This window comes from Populus nigra, chromosome 1, assembly GCF_951802175.1.
Source record: "Populus nigra chromosome 1, ddPopNigr1.1, whole genome shotgun sequence".
NCBI lineage: Eukaryota > Viridiplantae > Streptophyta > Magnoliopsida > Malpighiales > Salicaceae > Populus > Populus nigra.
The window spans coordinates 1,372,463-1,393,051 of NC_084852.1; the positions used below are offsets into that span (position 1 = coordinate 1,372,463).

At 32.8% G+C, this 20,589-nt stretch overlaps 1 protein-coding gene across 1 annotated transcript; it reads right to left on the reverse strand.

Annotated features, from left to right (window-relative positions):
• Window positions 1-6,670: 6,670 nt before the first annotated feature.
• On the reverse strand, window positions 6,671-8,555 carry LOC133697746 (berberine bridge enzyme-like 4). Its single transcript, XM_062120502.1, has one exon. It carries the CDS (start codon window positions 8,479-8,481, stop codon window positions 6,889-6,891), a length of 1,593 nt encoding a protein of 530 aa, XP_061976486.1. The 5' UTR covers window positions 8,482-8,555; the 3' UTR covers window positions 6,671-6,888.
• Between the last annotated feature and the right edge of the window lie 12,034 nt (window positions 8,556-20,589).

Genomic DNA, 20,589 nt, shown 5'->3' on the forward strand with positions numbered 1-20,589 from the left:
AATGAGGGAGTTAGTTTGGGAATGGAGTGCAATGGTTAAAGGGAGATTTCAAAGGAAAGCTTTAACGATGCTATCCTATGGAATCTTATAGGGGTATTTGGCTAGAATGAAACAAAACATATTATTCTACTTATTCTATTCATTGTATAGGATTCTATCTTATAATCCTATTAGCTTAATGGTTTTTTGCAACTTCAATAAAACTTTGATTATTAAAAAAATAATTAAATGAAATAATAAAATATTACTCATTTAATTGATGGACCATTAATTTACTAAATTATTGGGATTAAATCAAGAAAAAAAAACTATGAATGAGCACTATTATGAAATGTGTTATATTATAGGAATTATTGTACTTTCCTTGTATAAATCTATCTTGTGTAGTATGTTCCACAAAATCATATATATGTTGCCCTAGTCATATACATAGAGAGGTGACTACCACATTATGTAAGCCTCCTAATTTACACAAAACACTATTTTAATTTGGTATCAGAGCTTGTCTATCTTAACAGATTTATTTCTTCTTCCTCTGTAATTGTTGGTTTCTTTATTGCTGAACCCAGTGCAGATTTATTTATTCTTTCTTTGTTGCCAAAGAACCTGCTAAATTTCCTTCATCTATGGATCCCTCCATTACTGCTGCTGTTGGAATTGTTAGAGAAAAATATAAATCATATCTTGGAACCTCACCTAATAGCTTAAGCTATTAGGTTGAGATGGTTCTTTGACATGGTATCAGAGCCCTGATGACCAAGCGGTCACGAGTTCGAATCTCACCATCCCCATTTATTTGATAAAAATTAAGCACAAGGTAATGTGAGCTTGTGCAAGTTTCAAGCCCAAAGGTCTTTCACTTGAGGGGGTGTGTTAGAGAATAATATAAATCATATCTTGGAACCTCATCTAATAGCTTAAGCTATTAGGTTGAGATGGTTCTTTGACAGGAATCAATGCCAATTCTTCTTCTCCTGCTTCATCTTTTTTGGTAGCATCAACGTTTGTGCTCTCATTTACAGCTGCTGCAGCCATGCTTGTATCTGCTGCAAAAACAGTTGTTAGTTCCTTAGCAGCCATTATTCCCCTCTCCAACACGCAACAAGTAATTAATCTCAAGCTTACCAACATGAACTATCTATATTGACATATGCAGATGAAATAATATCTGATTGGTTAAAGTGTTTTCTTATTTATTGATGGCTCATTTCCTTGTCCTTCTCCCCACATCCTACCAAGTGACACTTCTGCCGCCTCTATTACCTTCAGTTATAGTATTAATCAAGCTTTTTTGACATGAAAACAACAAGATCAGCTCATCCTCAATGTTCTTATCTCTTCTCTTTCTATGGATGTCCTCCATCTTATGATTGTTTTTTTTGACTTCTACTAGTGTTTGGAGCACATTAGAACATGTCCTTGCTTCACCATTCAACTATCAGATTATGCAATTAGATGGCCTTCTTCAAGATCTTTGTTAAAGTGATGATATTATCACAATTTATTTGTAGAAAGCTAAGGGATTATTTGATGAATTATCAGCAGGAGACAAACCTATCTCTCTTACTGATTTCAATTTATAAGTTTTTCGAGGCCTTCGTAGTGAATTTCATGATTTGGTTACAAGTCTGTCGACCAAGGCTGAGCCTCTTCCCTTTTTCGAGTTGCATAATTACCTATTTACCCATGAGTTTTTATATAATAGCTCTCTTCAATCAATTGCTACTATTGTGCTGGTATTGCCTACCTTTACATAGTCTCCATCTGTTTTTGCTGCTCAGTGTGGTTTTTCTGTTTTTAACTGCAATGGTTCCTCTCATCATTAGGGCAGAGGAAAACATGGTTATCATTGGTGGCTGGACAAATAGTCGTAGCTCCGTTAACCAGTTTGATGGTCAAAATTACCATGGCAATAATGGTGGTTCTTCTTGGTAGCAACAATGTGGCTATAGGGGCAATTGGAAATAATAGTCCAATCAAACATCTTCACCAAATCAATGGCCTCATACATGACAAGTTCAATGCTAGTTATGCAACATTTTTGCTCACTTGGCACAACAATGTTCACAGCTAGTGAACTATGAAAATCAAGCCTCAACTAACTTCTCTTTTAATGATGCTTTAACAACAAACTCTGTCACTTAGTTTGCTGACACAAATGCAAATTAACATGTTACTTTAGACATTGCAAGTATGACAAATACAAAACATGTTATCTGTTCAACAACTCCTATTTTTTTCAACAATTTTGTCATGAAAATTATGTCATTTTTGAATTTTACTCCTCTATTTTCTATGTCAGGATCTCATAACCAAGAAAGTTCTTCTTTTCGATTAGAGTAAAGATAGTTTCTATGTCTTTTTAGAGTCTTCTGCCACATTTATGCCTCAAGCCTTTTGGTCTGCTAGTTTGTTTACTTCTGCTGATGTTTGACATTGTCAACTCGGTCACCCAAGCTCATGTGTTCTAAGTCTTTTAACATCAAATAAAAAGATTGTTTGTAATTCTTGTCATTTAAATTTTCAATATCAAGCGTTTCTGTTAGGAAAATCATCATATATTTCATTAGGACTTACAGGTCACAAAATATTTGCTCTTTGTGAGCTAATTTTTAATGATGTTTGGGGTCTTGCTTTTATTTTATCTTTTGATGGTACTTGATATTTTGTCATTTTTATAGATGTGCACTTGAAATTTATTTGGTTTTATCTTATTATCATCAAGTTTGTTGTATTCAATGTGTTTCACCAATTTCAAGTTTTTATTGAACGACAGTTTTCTCATAAAATCAAATCTGTTCAAACTGATTGGAGTGATAATTATCATAAATTAATTTCTTTTTTCAATACCATTGGTATTCATCATCGCTTAATATGCCGTCATACACATGGACAAAATGACGTTGTTGAGCATCATCATCACCATATGCTCGAAACTGGTCTTACTCTTCTTGGTCACTATAAGGCACATCTAAAATTTTGGAGTTATTTTTTGAAACCTCTGTGTATCTCATTAATTGCATGCCAACACCTATCTTACTTAATAAATCTCCTTTTGAATGTTTGTTTTATCAACCACCTGATTATACCTTTTAGTGTACTTTCAAGTGTCTCTATTTTCCTTTTCTTCATCTTTATAATGCTTATAAGTTAGACTATCATTCTACTTTATGTGTGTTTTTAGGCTATAACTCATCTCACCTAGGATATTGTTGTCTTGACTTGTCCTCTAATCATATTTATATATCTCGTCATCTCTGTTTTCATGAACAATATTTTTCTTTTCTAGAGTTTGATTGAGTCTCTACCTCTGCTCACTTTGTGTTTACACATGCACTCATTTCTAATCTTCCTTCCCTTACTACCTTTCCAATACCAAACTTCTGAGGCCCACAGACTTTCCCCACCTTCCATTCGGTTCCTTTATCACCATGTCTCTTGATTATTCTACAGGTTCAGGTTCTGCCGTGCTAGCTGTGTCTCTATCTGATTCACCCATTGCTGCTGCATCTCTAGCCTCCTCATCGAGTCTTTCTAATCCACCTAGTCCCTCTAATAAGTCTTTGTTAGGTTTGGACCTCTGTTGATCTCTCTAGCTATTCTCTTCCACAGTAGACCCAACCTATCATGTCTCCTATCCCTTTGGCACCACGATAGCACCATATGGTGTTGCGTTCACGAAAGCACAAGTCTACCAACATGAGTTTGGTTTTTGCCACTCCATTTTCTTTAGACTCTTGGGTAACATCTTCTCCTGACCTTGAACCTCTAAATTTTAAGAAAGCTGATATGTTTCTGTGTTGGCATAATACAATAAAGTTTGAAATTACTATTTTACATGATAATGGTACTTGGTCCTTAGTCCCGTTTGAGCCCTCTATGAATATGATTGGATGTTGATGGGTGTATAAAATCAAGCGCTGAGCTGATGGTGGTATTGACTGCTACAAAGCTTGTTTGGTTGCCCGAGGGTTCACTCAGTAAGAAAGAATTGATTACTTAGAAACCTTTAATCCTGTGGTCGAACCGACTACTGTTTAGTTAATTCTCACTATTGTTGTATCTAAAAGTTGTTTATATACAACTCTTGTATTTATTCAAGTATATAAAGGTTGTTTATATAGAACAACCCACGAGTTTTGTAGACCCTATTTTGCCTACTCATGTCTGTCGCTTTCATAAATCTTTTTATGACTTAAAACAAGCCCCACAGTCTTGGTACACATGATTGAATGACTTTTTTCTTTCTATTGGCTTTCGGGCTTCCAAGGTTGATACCTTCTTCTTTATTTTGTCTATGGATTATGATATCTGTTATCTATGTTGATGATATTTTACTCACTGGTAATAACTCTGTTTTGGTTTAACATCTCATTACTTTGCTGAGCTCAGAGTTTAAACTTCGTGATTTGGGTAATGTTCATTATTTTTTAGGAATTGAAGTCAATATTATCAGTATGGGTCTCATGCTTAGTCAACACAAATATGTTCTTGATATCCTTTATCATACTGGTATGTCTTCATACAAACCTATTGATGCTTCGACCTCTGCTTCTCTCCTAGTTTTGTCACCACTATTTGGTTTGATAATTTGGATGCTACTTATCTGTTTGCTAATTTGATTTTTCATGCTCATACAAATCATGCTGAGGTTGATTATCACTTTGTTTGTGATAGAGTGGCTAAAAAGGAGATTTAGATTCATTTTATATCCTCTAAGGATCAATTAACTGATTTTTTACTAAGCCACTCCCTCACTGTGCCTTTGCTTATTTACGGTCCAAGCTTCATGTGGACAATCCAACTTTATTTTGAGAGTGAGTATTATGGAATGTGTTATATTATAGGAAATATTTTACTTTTCTTGTATAGATTTATCTTGTATAGTATGTTTCACAATATTAGATACATGTTGCCTTAATCATATCTATAGAAAGGTGGCTACCATTTTATAGAAGCCTTTTAATTTACATAAAACACTACTTCAATTAACACTAAAGGTAATCCGAAGTATTGTTCCTTTGTTGATTTCTTGAGTTCAAATTTTAAAATTAATATGCATGAAAATTTATTTTTGAATGTGTTAAAATAATTAATGTTGAAGATATTTATTTAAAATATATATACTAGCTCAAAAAATCTTATCTCATCAATTAACACATCAAATGATATAATGATAAAATATAAAAATTATTTGTGGACGTAATAGAAATGTGAATATCACTCATCAATTCAAACTTAGTGCATTTTTGCCACCCACCAATAACATAAATTTTCAAGATCATATCCCATTAGTGTAATATATATATTTTTTGGGTAAATATCAAATGCATCGTCATTTAATCGAACCCCATATTTCCAATTAGTTAAAGGGATATTTAGTTAATTTCAAATAGCATCAAACCAACTCATTTATTTATTTATTTTCATTTAAAGATAATTTATGATCCTCTATTTTTATTAAATCATGATATGATAAACTATTTTGGTCGTTTAATGAATAATGAACTGGATAAAGGTCAAATCACCTTTGATTGGGAATGATGAGATTGATTTGATTCAATTAAAAGTAGAGAGTTCAAACGGACAAAAAGTAAAAAGTCGTGTTCTTAAACAATATTTTGTGCTTCTTGGACTTTTTATTTTATTTTTTTATTTTGTAATTAATTTTTTTTTCCACATGCATGACTTACATAACATTTTGTGCATCTTGGAAGTCATTTATTCTATAGTTCTTTTAATTAATAAAAAACAAATGTTTTTTTTTATATTTCTTTTAATTAAACAAATGTTTTTATATGACATGAATTAAGACGATGACTAAGGTTTTGAGTAATCAAGTAGAATGAGAGGACCAATTATTCTTAAAAAAAAGGGGGCACTAAAGATGGGGAAGGAGGGATGCTATGACTAGGAAGGCATTGTAATTGTTAAGAGATGTATCAGAAGTTTCTTGTGATGCTAAGAACCAAAAGAACCCAAAATATTGATATTCTTAAGTTGTGTTTGGTTAGCATTTTAGAATTTAATAGATAAAAACATGTTTTGATTGTAGGAACAACCGACAGAACTTCATATGCAGACACCTTTTATGATTGTTTGGATACGAGAGAGGAAGGCAACTATATTAGTTCAAAGTAACTGTACACCATTATCATTAATTCACCAATATTCAATGTTTTTTATATCATGTATGCCAAAACTTTGAATATTTTGTACACATGATAAATGCATTCAAGAAGTCAATGCTCGGAAGAAATAATTAACTTGGGAAAGATTTTGCCTTTACAACTTGCAATCAATGGTGTTGTCAAGTGTGGGTACTTTGGCGTGTGGTCTCGAGCTTGTAGACGTGTTGATATAAAGGTTGAAACTCTAGTGGGCTTCTTAAGAAAAAATATCATGAGAAGACTTTTGAATTTCGCTGTGGTGGAGCATTTTAATGTTATAAGAAGTTTAAAGCTCCTTTTATTAAGATTGAGACAGAAAAATAAAAGGAAGTTGTTAAGAATTTAATTGATGGAACCGCGCCCTAGTTTAATTAGCAAGATTGTTGGGAATAAAGCAAATAAAAAATAATTATAATTAATTTTAATATCTGTAAAATTAATCGAGATATGTATAGACATCCACGTTAAATTAAAAAAAAAAAACTATGAAGTAGCATTGGTAAACCGAAGATTTGTCTCCTTTATTGATTTCTTGAGTTCAAATTTTAAGATTAATAGACACGAGAGTTTACATGAAATTTATCAAACATCGAGATATTTTATTGAACATAATTGTGGATTTTTTTTAAAAAAAAAAGTAGAAAAAAGGTATAGAATCAATATAAGATGTAGCTGCATCTGAATCATATGATCGATGTATCATGTTGTCATAAATTACTCAAGCCATTCCAAGTGGAATACTCTGTTCATTCTTGAAAAAGTTATCAGGATCAACCTTTGACTTCACTTTCACCAATCTCATAAAATTGTCCTTGAACAACTTGCTGCCATAAACCTTAGCATTCTCGAAGTTGGTCTGATTGCTAGGATTGCTACCAATATCAATATCTCTATAGTTGAGAAATGCTTCCCTTGGATCTTTGCTCACATATGGAGTCAATGCCTCATACATTTGTCTTAACAAATTTATATGACGGTTGGTGGCCTCACTTCCTTCTTGATCACCCCAGTCTGTGGAGTACTGAATCTTGAATAGATTTCCAGCTCTGTGAGGGAATGGAGTTGCCGTAGCCGGAATCTCATCCATTCTTCCTCCATAAGGATTCCATTGCATCCATACTGGCTCCACCTTGATCATCATCTTCCATATGTTCTCCAAACCTTCCTTTGGAATCACATTTTTTACATAATCAGATTTTCTTTTGAAAAAGCTTGTTTCGGTAGGCCTATCAAGTAGAACATCAAGAGATCTTCCGCTTCGACCGAACCAGTAAAGTGTGGATTCTACCCAACTCATTTCATTGCAGTCTTTTTGTTGCAGACCCAATTCAGGGAATCTCCTTTTCATCAAGGGAAGAAGTTTGCTGCTTGGTCCAAGAAATTGGCCAATGAATGAAACACTAATTGTCTTGCTTCCGCCGGAGCCTCCATTGACTACTTGTGGCGAGGCTCTTATGAAAAGTTCTTGGTCTAGTTTACTAGCAACTTCTTGCCACCGGTAAACAAGATCTGTCGCACCTTCCTTCAAGGTCTTAGCGACATTAAATGTTGTCACTTTGGGAGGAACCTGAACCAAATTAATCTTCCAAGAAAGAATGACACCAAAGCTTGCACCACCACTTCCTCTAATTGCCCAAAACAAATCTTCTCCCATGGACTTTCTATCAAGGATTTTGCCATTGACATCAACTAGTTTCGCATCCACGATATTATCAATCGAAAGACCATATTTTCTCATCATATTCCCATAACCTCCACCACTAATGTGTCCTCCAGCTCCAAGAGTAAAGCAAACACCAGCTGGAAAGGCAAACACATTGCTCTTCTTGGCAATATTATAGTAAAGTTCACCAATTGTTGCCCCAGATTGAATCCAAGCTGTCTTTCTCACAATATCGATGTCGATGGAGCGGAGATTGAACATGTCAAGAATGACAAATGGAACATTAGATACGTACGATAGCCCTTCATAGTCATGGCCACCACTACGGATTCTGATTTGCAAGCCAGTGCACTTTGCACAAATAACAGTTGCTTGGACATGGGATTCATGCGTGGCAGCAATTATAGCAAGCGGTTTTGGGGTTGCTGAGGTCAAAAATCTGCTGGCTTTGGCATATGCTCGCAAAGTTGGTTCGAAAGAGGAACTGCTTCTCCTGTAAATGGCTCTGGAGACAGGGTAAGAGGGATGACTATGACTAGGAAGGCACTGTAGAAAATTGTCAAGAGATGTATCACAAGTTGCCAATGATACGAATAAAAAAAGAACTAAGAACATAGAGAGTGTTAGAGACATTGAAGCCTTGATCATTTTGAGGAAAATGCTTCAGTTCCAGGCTACCTGTACAGACAGACTTCATGCATGGCTGTCGTAATTATATAATGAGAATGGAGAGGGAGCTGTCCAAAGTTTTTTATTTATTCAAAGTTTTCTAGATAATGTTGGAAACCTTGTATGGTTGGAATTTCTATTGATAATCTGAAGGGGGCCGCTACTCCACAATTTTATATTAAAGTAAAAGCTGGTCCTAATTCCTACAGTGACTCCTAGCACGATTTTTGCTTAGATAAACATGCAATCATAGATCTCAGACTTCGAATATTAAATAATCTCTTAGTTGAACATTTTTCATAGTCACGAGTGGCGTGCTTTTAATGCTGAACACAAATTCTCAATACACGTGAGATATTTTTTAAGGCAAGGTGGTCAGAATTAGATCTATTGAGTTTTCAAACAAATACTTTCAAACCCTTTTCATCTTATGAAATTTATAAACATTAAAAAAAAATTCATTTTAATTATAGGAATAATTAAGTAATATATATATTGCAATAATGCGGATATATATATATATATATATATATGATATTGTGGATCTTATAATATTTCTTTGAAATGCCCTGCATCGCGTGACATATACAAGAGGTATATACATATAATATTTTGCATAAGATATTCTTATAGTTGAGAGGAGACCTTCATTTGATTTCGAACCTATAAATTTTATTAATTAGATACTAGATGTTTTTAAAAACTTTCAATTAGTTTATTTTTATGTTAATATTCATCAATATTTTTATCAAATTTTCTTCAAGTTGATGTTATTTTAGTGCAAAGAATATCACACAATTAGACTTAAACTATTAAAAGAAATTAATAAAACAACACAAGTGAGAAATGTAGAAAACTTTTGGAACCGTATTGATAAAATTTATAAATTTTAGATGCAACTGAGAATAAATGTATAGATTTTGAGACTAAATTGAGATTTTCTTTATATTTTATTATCATTACGTATATTAATATTAATTTAGTCAAAGAAATGTAAATATAACTAGTAGCATTCTACTTCATGGCATATATAACCAGAAAAACAAATTATTATGAGTAAAAAAAGCATATATTCAAAGCAGATGACAATGATCTTCCAACCATGAAGTACAAAAAAATCCACTCAAAAAATGAATTAGTTATCTATAACTTATCCAAAATAAAATAAAAAAATATTATCTATGAAATAGGTCGAGACCTTAAGAAATAACAATTTAATGACACAACTATTAGAAAAATGACACCCCCAACACATCATTTTTGGATCTCTATACATGTTATATCTTAATTATCGTTAACTTGGTTAACTCGGTTGACTAGAAGGTTAAACTATAAAATCTAGAATATTTAATTTAACACATCCTTCAAAAAAAAAAAATGGAAGAAAAAAAAATCTATATTGCTTTTTGAACGTTAGAGTCTTGCACCTTGCTAACATCTACAGTATTGTTGCTAGTGGTGCTGAAGTGATGATTTAAGTTTTGAGTATATCCTAAAATTTCAGGGAAAAGATCTGTAGACATTGTTGGGAAGTGAACTTACCCCCCTAGTTGTTGCAGTACATTTATGATGACAAGAGAGCTGTGGTCTTGGAGACTAGTTGGAACCGAATAGGTAGCCTTCCTATAACCTGGATCACCAGCTAGATGTGGTTTAGTAGTTGCCGCCTCTTCATAATTTGAAAAAGATTTCATTTTCTCCTTATACCAAGCCCCACGTCATGAGCAATTTCAGCTGAAAAATATGCTATAGTTCCATCCGAACTAGATTCATATCCACATATTGTGTACCCATCTTCCAGAACTAAGTTACATTTGATTCTTGTAAATATAAAAGAAGCTCAAAAGAAAATCGGATAGATCTATAGCTTCTCGAGCTCTTTACCATCCGAGTCTTTTTTTTTTTCATTTGATGGAAGTTAACAAATAATATTGGTAATTTGTTTTGTTGAGATTAATTATTTTTATCTAGAAGTTGTTTCAAAATAAGGCAATCTAAATCTCTTTTTCTTCAATTCTTTTTTAAGGATGTGTTAAACTATATATTCTAGATTTTTTTATTTAACCTTTGAGTCAATTGAGTTAATCAAGTTAATAACAATTAGGATATAACATGTATAGATATCCAAAAGATGTGTTGGGGGTGTCGTTGTGTCATTGAATTGTTATTTCTTAAGGGCTTTTAGTTTGACCCATTAAATAAATATTTTTTTTTAAATTTTCTTTTCAGATAAGTTATAAATAACTAATGCATATTTTTGAGTGGAGTTTTTTGACTTCATGGTTAGAAGATCATTGTCATCCATTAATTTAATAATGTGCTTTGAATATATGAATTTTGTTAGTCATAATAATTTGTTTTCTTGATTATATATGTCATGAAGTAGAATGCTACGAGTTATATTTACATTTCTTTGACTAAATTAATATTAATAACAAGTAATGATAATAAAATATAAAGAAAATATCAATTTATTCTCAAAATCTATATATTTATTCTCAGTTGCATCTAAAATTTATAATTTTTATCAATTCGGTTCCAAAAGTTTTCTACATTTCTTACTTGTGTTTTTTTATTAATTTCTTTTAATAGTTTAAGTCTAGTTGTGTGATATTCTTTGCACTAAAATAACATCAACTTGAAGAAAATTTGATAAAAATATTGATGAACATTAACGTAAAAATAAACTAATTGAAAGTTTTTTAAAAACATCTCAACTATAAGAATTCCAATATCTTATGCAAAATATTCTATGTATATACCTCATGTATATGTCACGCGATGCAAGGCATTTCAAAGAAATATTCCAAGATCCACAATATCATATATACCCACATGATTGCAATATATATATATATATTACTTATAATCTAAAATGTGTTGGGAGGTAATATGGAGCAGCATTGTTCACACACATATAAAATACTATGGATGGCACCATGTATTTTTTGATATATATATTTATTTATATTATTTTTTAGTTTCTGAATTATAAAAAGAGAAGGAATAGAACGAGATGGAATAGAGAGAAAAGAGATAAAAAAGTCGTTGGATTCTGATGATGAGAGAAAAGATCATTATTTAGACTATTTTTAACAGCTAAAATAGATTTATTTTTGTGTTCGTAGATTTAAAACCTCATTATTACCTTAAAAAATAAATTTTAATTGAAAAAAATAAATCTAACCGATATCAGCAAGATATTCAGCTTGTCCTAAAATATATCTTATATGACTAATGTGTGTATTGGGAATTTGTGATCAACATTAAAAGCACGCCACTCATGACTATGAAAAATGTTCAACTAAGATATTATTTAATATTCGAAGTCTGAGGTCATATGATTGCAAGTTTATCTAAGCAAAAATCGTGCAAGCAGTCACTGTAGGAATTAGGACCAGCTTTTACTTTAATATACATTTGTAGTGTAGAAAATTCAACCATACAAGGTTTTCAACATTATCTAGAAAACTTTGAATAAAAAAAATGAAGCATTTTTTTTAAATTAGAACAGCTCCCTCTCCATTCTCATTATATAATTAGAACAGCCATGCATGAAATCTGTCTGTACAGGTAGCCTCGAACTGAAGCATTTTCCTCAAAATGATCGAGCCTTCACTGTCTTTAACTCTTTGTTCTTAGTTCTTTTTTATTAAAGCAAAAACAATAATTTATAATATTTATTACATTATTAAATCTAAATTTAATTAAAATAGGATAACAGTGAAGCATTTAAGATATCGAATCAAAACTAAAATGATAGCCTCGCAAAACAAGCAAGGCATATCAACCAAAACTGAAAAAACAAGAACATTCAACAAAGTCCACCTGCTAACAGAAACTAAAAACCGGGAATAATATTAAAAATAAGGGGTGAGTTCAATCAACTCAACGAGGAAATAATATTTAATATACATTTTAAATTTTAATAGTTTGTAAGTCGATTTATCTTAATATACATATACATGCTAACCATATTATCATAAAGTATTGGAATACATGTTAGAGATTAGATGACATCCGAAGATGACCAGATGATACCCAAAGATGACCACTATAGAAGGATTAGTTGCTACATGCTGATGTTTCTCTCACCAGCTAGGTATACAGAATACAATATACATATTGGTTAACTACTCTCTATTAACATAGAGTTATTGACAAATTCTATATCAATGTATAATAGATATTCGCATAATTATCAAAGCAATGTATATCATATCGAATAAAATTTAGTTCAACAGAATGTATGTGTAAATTCAAGAATAGAGGAGTACTTGGAATATAAAGCAACAAATATAAATATTCAAGAAATTAACTAGTCATACTCATCATATAATCAACACACATATTTATTTATTTATATTAAATGCACATTAAAGATTATCACACTCACCCAACAAATATAAAACTAAAAGGAATATCAAATGAAAAACCTGAAAATCCTATTGAGGATCGTTAGGAGAACCTACAATAAATATACATAATATACTAAAACAAAACCCAAAACAACACAAATAAAAGATTCTAATGCATAAAAGAAAACCAAGTTTAGTCTCCTAACTTTAGGGACCAAAAACTACAACTTTCCAAAAACAGGGACCAAAACGTAATTTCATTAAAAATGGAGGACCAAACTATAAACACATAACCATACTGAAATTTCATCCATAAACCATCTTCAATTCTGTCCAAAAACAAATCAGGGACCGAACTGTAATTGTTTTAAAAGTTTAAGGACTAAAATGAAAATTCTCAAAATTAAAGGACCAAACTGAAAATATTACAAATCAATTATCAAAATGAGATTCATAATCCTTAACCTCATAATAATACTTCCCAGAATCCCAAAATATATTTAGGGGTTAGATTATAATGGTCAACCTTTGTTCTATCCATATTTTCCAACAAAGTTGAAATGAATTTCTTAACCCATAACAAATTAATTAAACAAATCAGTTCACAAAATCCTTATTTCTATCAACACACTCAAACTCAATAACTTAACCTTAAACCTATAGTAATCATGAATCAATCTTAACAACATAAGCTTCAAATCTTTATAAACCCTAATCTCTTTTTTAATCCTTCCATAAACAAACTATAATCAAAAGTAACATAAAAGGAAATCACTTATTACTTCCACCTTTCTTGAACCCAGAACTCAAGATCAAAAACTAAAATCCTTCATTTGATGAGAGGAGGGGTCATAACAGCCATAAAAATTAGAAGAGAGAAAAACAATTTTCTTGTAATTTTTTCCTTACCTATGTTAACTTAGGTTGGGATTAGGCTTGTGTTTGGGATAAAAGTTTGGGTCTTACAATGTCTCTAAAAGTATCAATATTTTCAGTTCTATGGTTCTTAGCATCATAAGAAACACCTCTTAACAATTTCCTATAATGCCTTTCTAGTCATAGTCATCCTTCTTTCTTTATCTTTAGTGCCGTTTTCAAAACTTTTAATTTCTCTTTCGAACCTAGTTTGTGATCATATGTAAAAGCAAGTAGATTATTTGTGTGAAGTCTAATGGCTTGCAAATCAAAATCAATGGTAAAGGCCATGACAATGAAGGCGCTTTGACATGAGCAAAGACAAAGAGTTTTATTGTATATTAAAACCCTTTAAAACCAAAAACATCACAAGTATATGGAGGTTCTCAAAATACTTAATTGTATTTATTCATGTCTCCACTTGTTAAAAAGCTAGCACAACTTTTTATTTAGGAAAAAAACTAAAAAACCCTAATAATATTGAATATAAAAGAATAAACTAGTAAAAAATATTCTATTCAAATAAGAAAAAAACTAGAAAAGTATCATAGTAAAGAAGAGAAAAATAAAAGTAGGAAGAAATAAACTTAGCTAAGAAAAATATTTATTTTTCTAAAAAAAGTCATGCATCACGCTATCCTACGTGTCAAATGCTCCATTGACCCAAGACCTACATTCTTGGCCTATTAGACCCAAACTCAAGTTTAGCCCAAACCCATAAACCCAATTTAACTTATGTATATAAAAAAGATTTTTTTGGAGAATTTGTTTTGCCTTTCTTCTCTTCTCCCTCCCTTATAGTAACTTTTCTCTCAAATATACTAAAGATTCAGCTCTATCTAAACTTTAGCTTTTGGGTTTTAAGAATGGTTAAAGAAGCAAACAAGTACTCTTACTACCTTTTTTGCTATTTTTTATTAGGTATTTGATAGTTGATGGATTTAAAGAAGTGTCTAGGGTATTTATTATGATTTGATGATTGATCAATTTAAGAAAAAGCAAATGGGAGAATAGTTTGAAACAAGGGGAGAAGACAACCAGGCAAAAAAAAAAAAAAAAACATACAAGAGAGTCAGCTTCTCTCTTCTCTGAAAAAAATGATACCATTGTTGATACCTACATTCACATCAGTAGAGTCTGAAGATAAGTTATCAAGCTTCAACCATAAGGAAAAACTATGGAGGATCAAGGAAAAAAAACTTTGAAGGTTTGGAGCTGCACCATTGAAGATAACATCATTCTAATGAAGCCACATATTCCACACAATACAAGAGAAGAGAAGCTGCCATGAAAGATGCTGGTATCTGCGCATTGGTAACACATATCATCAATAGAATTTGGGAAACAACTACTAATACCCTACTGAGAAAGGAATTTCATCCATAGATTCCAGGCAAAATCATAGTGGATGAAGAGATGGCTTGTAGATTCAAGGCTTCTTTTACAAAACACACATCTTGCTTGATGAAGGGTGAAGAAGTCATGTTGAAACAAGAAATCTTCAGTGGAGACTTTGTCTTGGACAAGAAGCCAGGGAAACAATTGCACCTTTGGTGGGGCACATTTTTGTCCAAACTGAAGACTGAAAAGGTTGGGCATCACCATAAAGCAAACAATCTAACAAATGAGAACAAGATTTTACTATAAAAAGACCATCTGTATTGAGCGTCTAGATCTTCCTGTTCAACCTGAAGTAAAGCATGATCTTTGATTCCAATAAAGATGGCAAAATAGATAACTGCTCTTATTCAAATTGAAACAAAGAGCGACGCCATTGTAGAGACTATATCCAGATGCCATTGATCCAGTTACCCATATTAGCAACCACAAAAGATTTAGAAGATGACAAAAGAAATAACTTGAGGAAGGCTGTTTTTAAAGGAATATCTCTAATCCAATTATCCAGCAAAAAGGATGTTAACCTGCCATTTCCTATAAAAAACTTGTAGTGTTTTGTGAAAGCATAATGTTCATCAGTTTGAAGAGTGCTCATAATATCCCTCTAGATTTTAGAGGGATGCTTGTTAAAGATATGAATCTCATTAATCTCAAAGTCTTGGATAGGTAACGAGTTGATAACACTTTTGATGAGGCATAGCCACCCAGCTATGCTTAACAGCCTACCCTTCCACTGATTAAGTCTTCTATGGAATTTGTCTATAACTGGTTTCCAAGTGGAGATGTGAGATGGATTTGCACCCAGTGGCATACCAAGATAATTGAATGGAAGAGAATCAGTCTTGCAGAAAATAGTTGAAGCCAAACTCAAATAGAAACAATCTTCTACATTGACACCAAAAATAGATCTTTTATGGAAGTTAATGTGAAGACTTAAACTTAGAGCGAACTATCTCAGAATTTTTTTAACTTGAAGTAATTGATCAATCTCTACCAAGATGAATATTAATGTGTCATCTGCAATATATCTACATATTACAGATGACTAAGGAAAGCTCCTGATTCAAACTGTAAACCTCTGAAAATATTTTTCATGGATGCCTTGTGGAAAAGAACCAAGAGACCTTCATCAGCTAAATAAAAAAGAAAAGGGAATATAGGGTCTCCTTGATGTAGTCCTCGTAGAACTGAGAACTCCTTTGAAGGAGACCCGTTGATAAGAATTGAGAGTTTTGAGGAAGATAAACATTCATAAATCATGGTCCTCCATTCCCTACCAAACCCCATATAGCCCATGATATCATCCAAGTAATCCCAAGAGACTGAGTCGAAAGCCTTATGGAAATCAATCTTGAAAATTAGACCTGAACCTTTTTGTTTTTTCAAATCACAAACCAGTTCATTGGCTACCATGAAGCCATCTACTATCTAGTGGTTTGTTATTAATACTGATTGATTGATGCTAATGAGGTCATGCATAACTGACTTCAATCTGAACGCAAGAATTTTAACAATGATTTTGTAGGTACCATGAATCATACTGATAGGCCTATAATCTTTAAACTCAGAAGGATCTGCTTTCATGGGAATCAGGGTCATGTAGGTTGTATCGACTCCTTTAGGCAGCCTTCCTATCCTGAAGAAATTCAAAACACTATCCAAGATATCTTGAGCAATAAATTCCCAAGCTAGCTTGTAGAATTTAAAGTTGTAGGCGTTTGGTCCTGGACTTTTTGAACCATCACAATCCCATGCACTACATTTCACTTCTTCCATTGTAATTTCCTGCTCAAGCCATTCAGAAGATTCTTTAGAAAGGCATTTGAAACCCAAAGGACCCAATTGAGGCCTTCTTTCAGAAGAGGAATCATACAACTCTAAAAAATAATTGACAACAACCTCTTTAATACCATGCATAAATTTAATAGTGTCGTTATTATGTTGGATTTTCGAGATACATGTTTTAACCTTCCTGAAATTAGCAATTAAGTGAAAGAACTTGTTATTGTGGTCACCCAACTTACACCATATTTGCCTTGACTTTTGTCTCTAAATAGATTCAATAAGCTTGTTACAAATTAACCCAACGGTCTTTCAATAAAGTGTCTAAATATTCCTATTCCGAACAGGTAATACCTTCTTCTTCACGTTTGTTCTCCAAAACATTAATTGTAGAAAGAATCCTTTAAAGAGCAGTTTCTTGATGCCTAAACTCTAGTTTATTCCATTGCCTTAATTTGACTGATAGATGATTAAGTTTTTTTAGAAATTTGAAATGGTCTGGGTGAAGAAGGCAAGCATCCTTCCAAAAGTTCTCAATGATGTTCTTGAAATTTGGGAATTGTAGCCAACAATTAAGAAAATAGAATGGACGCCATACCACCCATATTCCCAGGGGAAGTTAGGCAGAATTAAAGGGCAATGGTCTGAGAAATTTCTTGGAAGTCTTCGAAGAGATAACCTGGGATGAGCTGGGGAAGTCAGGCAGAATTTGAGATTATAGGATGAGCTTGTAAACATACGGTCCAATTTACTCATGGATCCTCCTCTGAACCAAGTAAAGAAACCATCTGATATGTTAAATATAATTTGTAACGTTCAATGCCTTTTATTAGCTTTTATGGTTTTTTATTAGTTTTTATATTCTTTTATTAAGAGGAAGTGTTTCTACTTCTTCATTAATTAAGCTTTGTAGTTTTTTTTACTCTTCCTTGTACTATAAAAGGTGAGCAGAACTGTAGTAATATAAAGAACAACCTTATGTTTGCTGATAAAAGAGAAAAGAACAAAGAACTAAGTCCACGATGGAAAGAACAAAACAGAAAGAACACAGAGCTTAGTATTTAAGTATAAAGAACAAAGAGCAGAATTGAGTTGTTGGTTACTGCCATCCCATGCCCTTTTATTTATAGGAAAAGAAAACAGAATTACAAAGAAAAACAAACTCTAGAAACGTACCATCCAACTTCTCCTTTATTTTAAGGAGATGTTTACAAGTTAGTTTAATCCTAGATAAACTTAACAAAAGAATTCAAAAAACATATCCTAATCTAGATAGTAATCTCAGCTAATAACTAGATAATCATGTAGTAGATTACTGCTAAGTAATCCTGTTCTAGCTTAGGTACCAAACTTCAACACTCCTCCTTGGTTCCAAAGCTAGTCATTCTAATTCTTGCCCTCAGATCTTCAAACCTGGTTTTAGCCAACGGTTTGGTGAAAAAATCTGCTAGTTGATCTTCAGAAGTGTAGTAGCATAGTTCCAGTTCTCCTTCTTGCTGAAACTGCCTGATTGCATGAAATTTGATTTTCATGTGCTTGGTTCTATCATGAAAAATAAAATTTTTAGAAATGGCTATAGCTGATGTGTTGTCACAAAACAATGTTGTGGGATTTTGTTGATTGCAATCTAAGTCACTTAGCATCTTTCTCAGCCATATAAGTTGTTTTGCTGCTACATAAGCAGCTATATATTCAGCCTCTGCTATAGAATGTTCCACCACCGATTGTTTCTTTGAATTCCAGCAAAACACACTCTTTCCCACAGCAAAACAGTAGCCTGAAGTACTCATCATTCCTTAATCACTTCCTCCTCAGTCACTGTCTGAAAATCCAATAAGATTGATTGAGCTGGACTTCACAAAATGTATGCCAAAACCTGCAGTCCCTCTCAAATATCTTAATACTCTCTTAGCTGCGACAAAGTGGTTTTTACTTGGCTCTTGCATGAACCTGGAAAGATAATTCACAGCAAATTGAATGTCAGGTCGTGTGGCTGTTAAATATAGCAAACTCCCAATTAGACTCCTGTAGACTTTCCCATCAGCTTTTGGAGATCCATCTTCTTTCATTAGCTTCTGCCCCTGTATCATAGGTGTGCTTACTGGCTTGCATTTGCTCATTGCAAAATTGTCCAGTATTTTCAAGGAAAAACGTTTTTGACAAAGAAAGTAACCTTGATCAGATTGAGTTACTTCAATTCCTAAAAAATATGTCAACAAACCACGTTCATTCATCTCAAACATGTCTTTCATATTGGTTTTGAATTCCTCTACAAGTTGCTCCTTGTCCCCTGTGATTAGCAAATCATCAACATAAACTGATACAATGAGTTTATGTCCATCAACATGCTTCATATATAAAGTTACCTCATTCATGCTCCTGTTAAATCCCAGGCTTAAAAGATGATTATCCAACCTGCTATACCAAGCTCTAGGAGCTTGTTTCAATCCATATAATGCCTTCTTCAGTAAATAAACTTTTTTTGTTGAATTTGATTTTTCAAAACCAGCAGGTTGCTCAACATAAATCTCTTCATTTAGCACACCATTCAAAAATGCAGATTTAACATCCAATTGAAATATATACCAACCGTTTTGTGCTGTTAGAGCAAGCAGGAGCTTCATTGTTTCATGTCTGGAAACTGGAGCAAAAGTTTTTGTGAAGTCGATCCCTGCCTCTTGTGAATATCCTTTCACTACAAGTCTGGCTTTATGCTTGTTGATCTTACCATCTGCATTTAATTTTGTTTTGAAAATCCATTTCACTCCAATTACCTTCTTATGAGTTGGTCTGTCAACTAGCATCCATGTTTGATTTTTGTCTATCATTGCAAGCTCCTCCTTTATTGCTGCTATCCAAACTTGAGAATTCATAGCTTCTTCAACATCTACAGGTTCTGCCTCAGCTACATTGCACCTGCTATAGATATCTGATAGAGATCTTGTCCCCTTTACTGGTTGATCATCAATATTCTCTGCAGCATTCCACTCAGTTTGTTGCTCAATATTCCCAGCAACATCTGTTTGTTGATCAATCATGTTTGTAGCATCCAACTCATCTTCTTGTATCTGTTTTGATCCTTCACCTGATGAATTTTTCCAATCCCAAGTAGCATTTTCTACAACTTTGACATTTCTAGCAACCACAACTTTGTTAAAATTCAGATCATAAATTTTATAAGCCTTAGATGTTGTACTATAGCCTATAAAGATCCCTATATCAGCCTTTTGATCAAGTTTTCTTCTTCTAACTTCAGGTTTCAGAACATAACAAATACTACCAAACACCTTTAAATGATCAATACCAGGTTTAAAACCATACCAGAGTTCATAAGGAGTTTTATCTGCTAAAACTCTTGAAGCCATTCGGTTTATAAGATATGATGATGTGTTTACTGCTTCTGCCCAGAAATTCAATGGCAGCTTCTTCTCATATAACAAACATCTTGCCATCTCCATCAATGTTCGGTTTCTTCTTTCACTTACACCATTTTGCTGTGGTGTGTAGGGAATAGTGAGCTGGTGTTTAATCCCTTCTTTAGCAAGGTATGCTTTAAATTGTCGAGAGGTATACTCTCCTCCATTGTCAGATCTCAATATCTTCAATTTGTTTCCTGTTTCTAGTTCAATTGCTG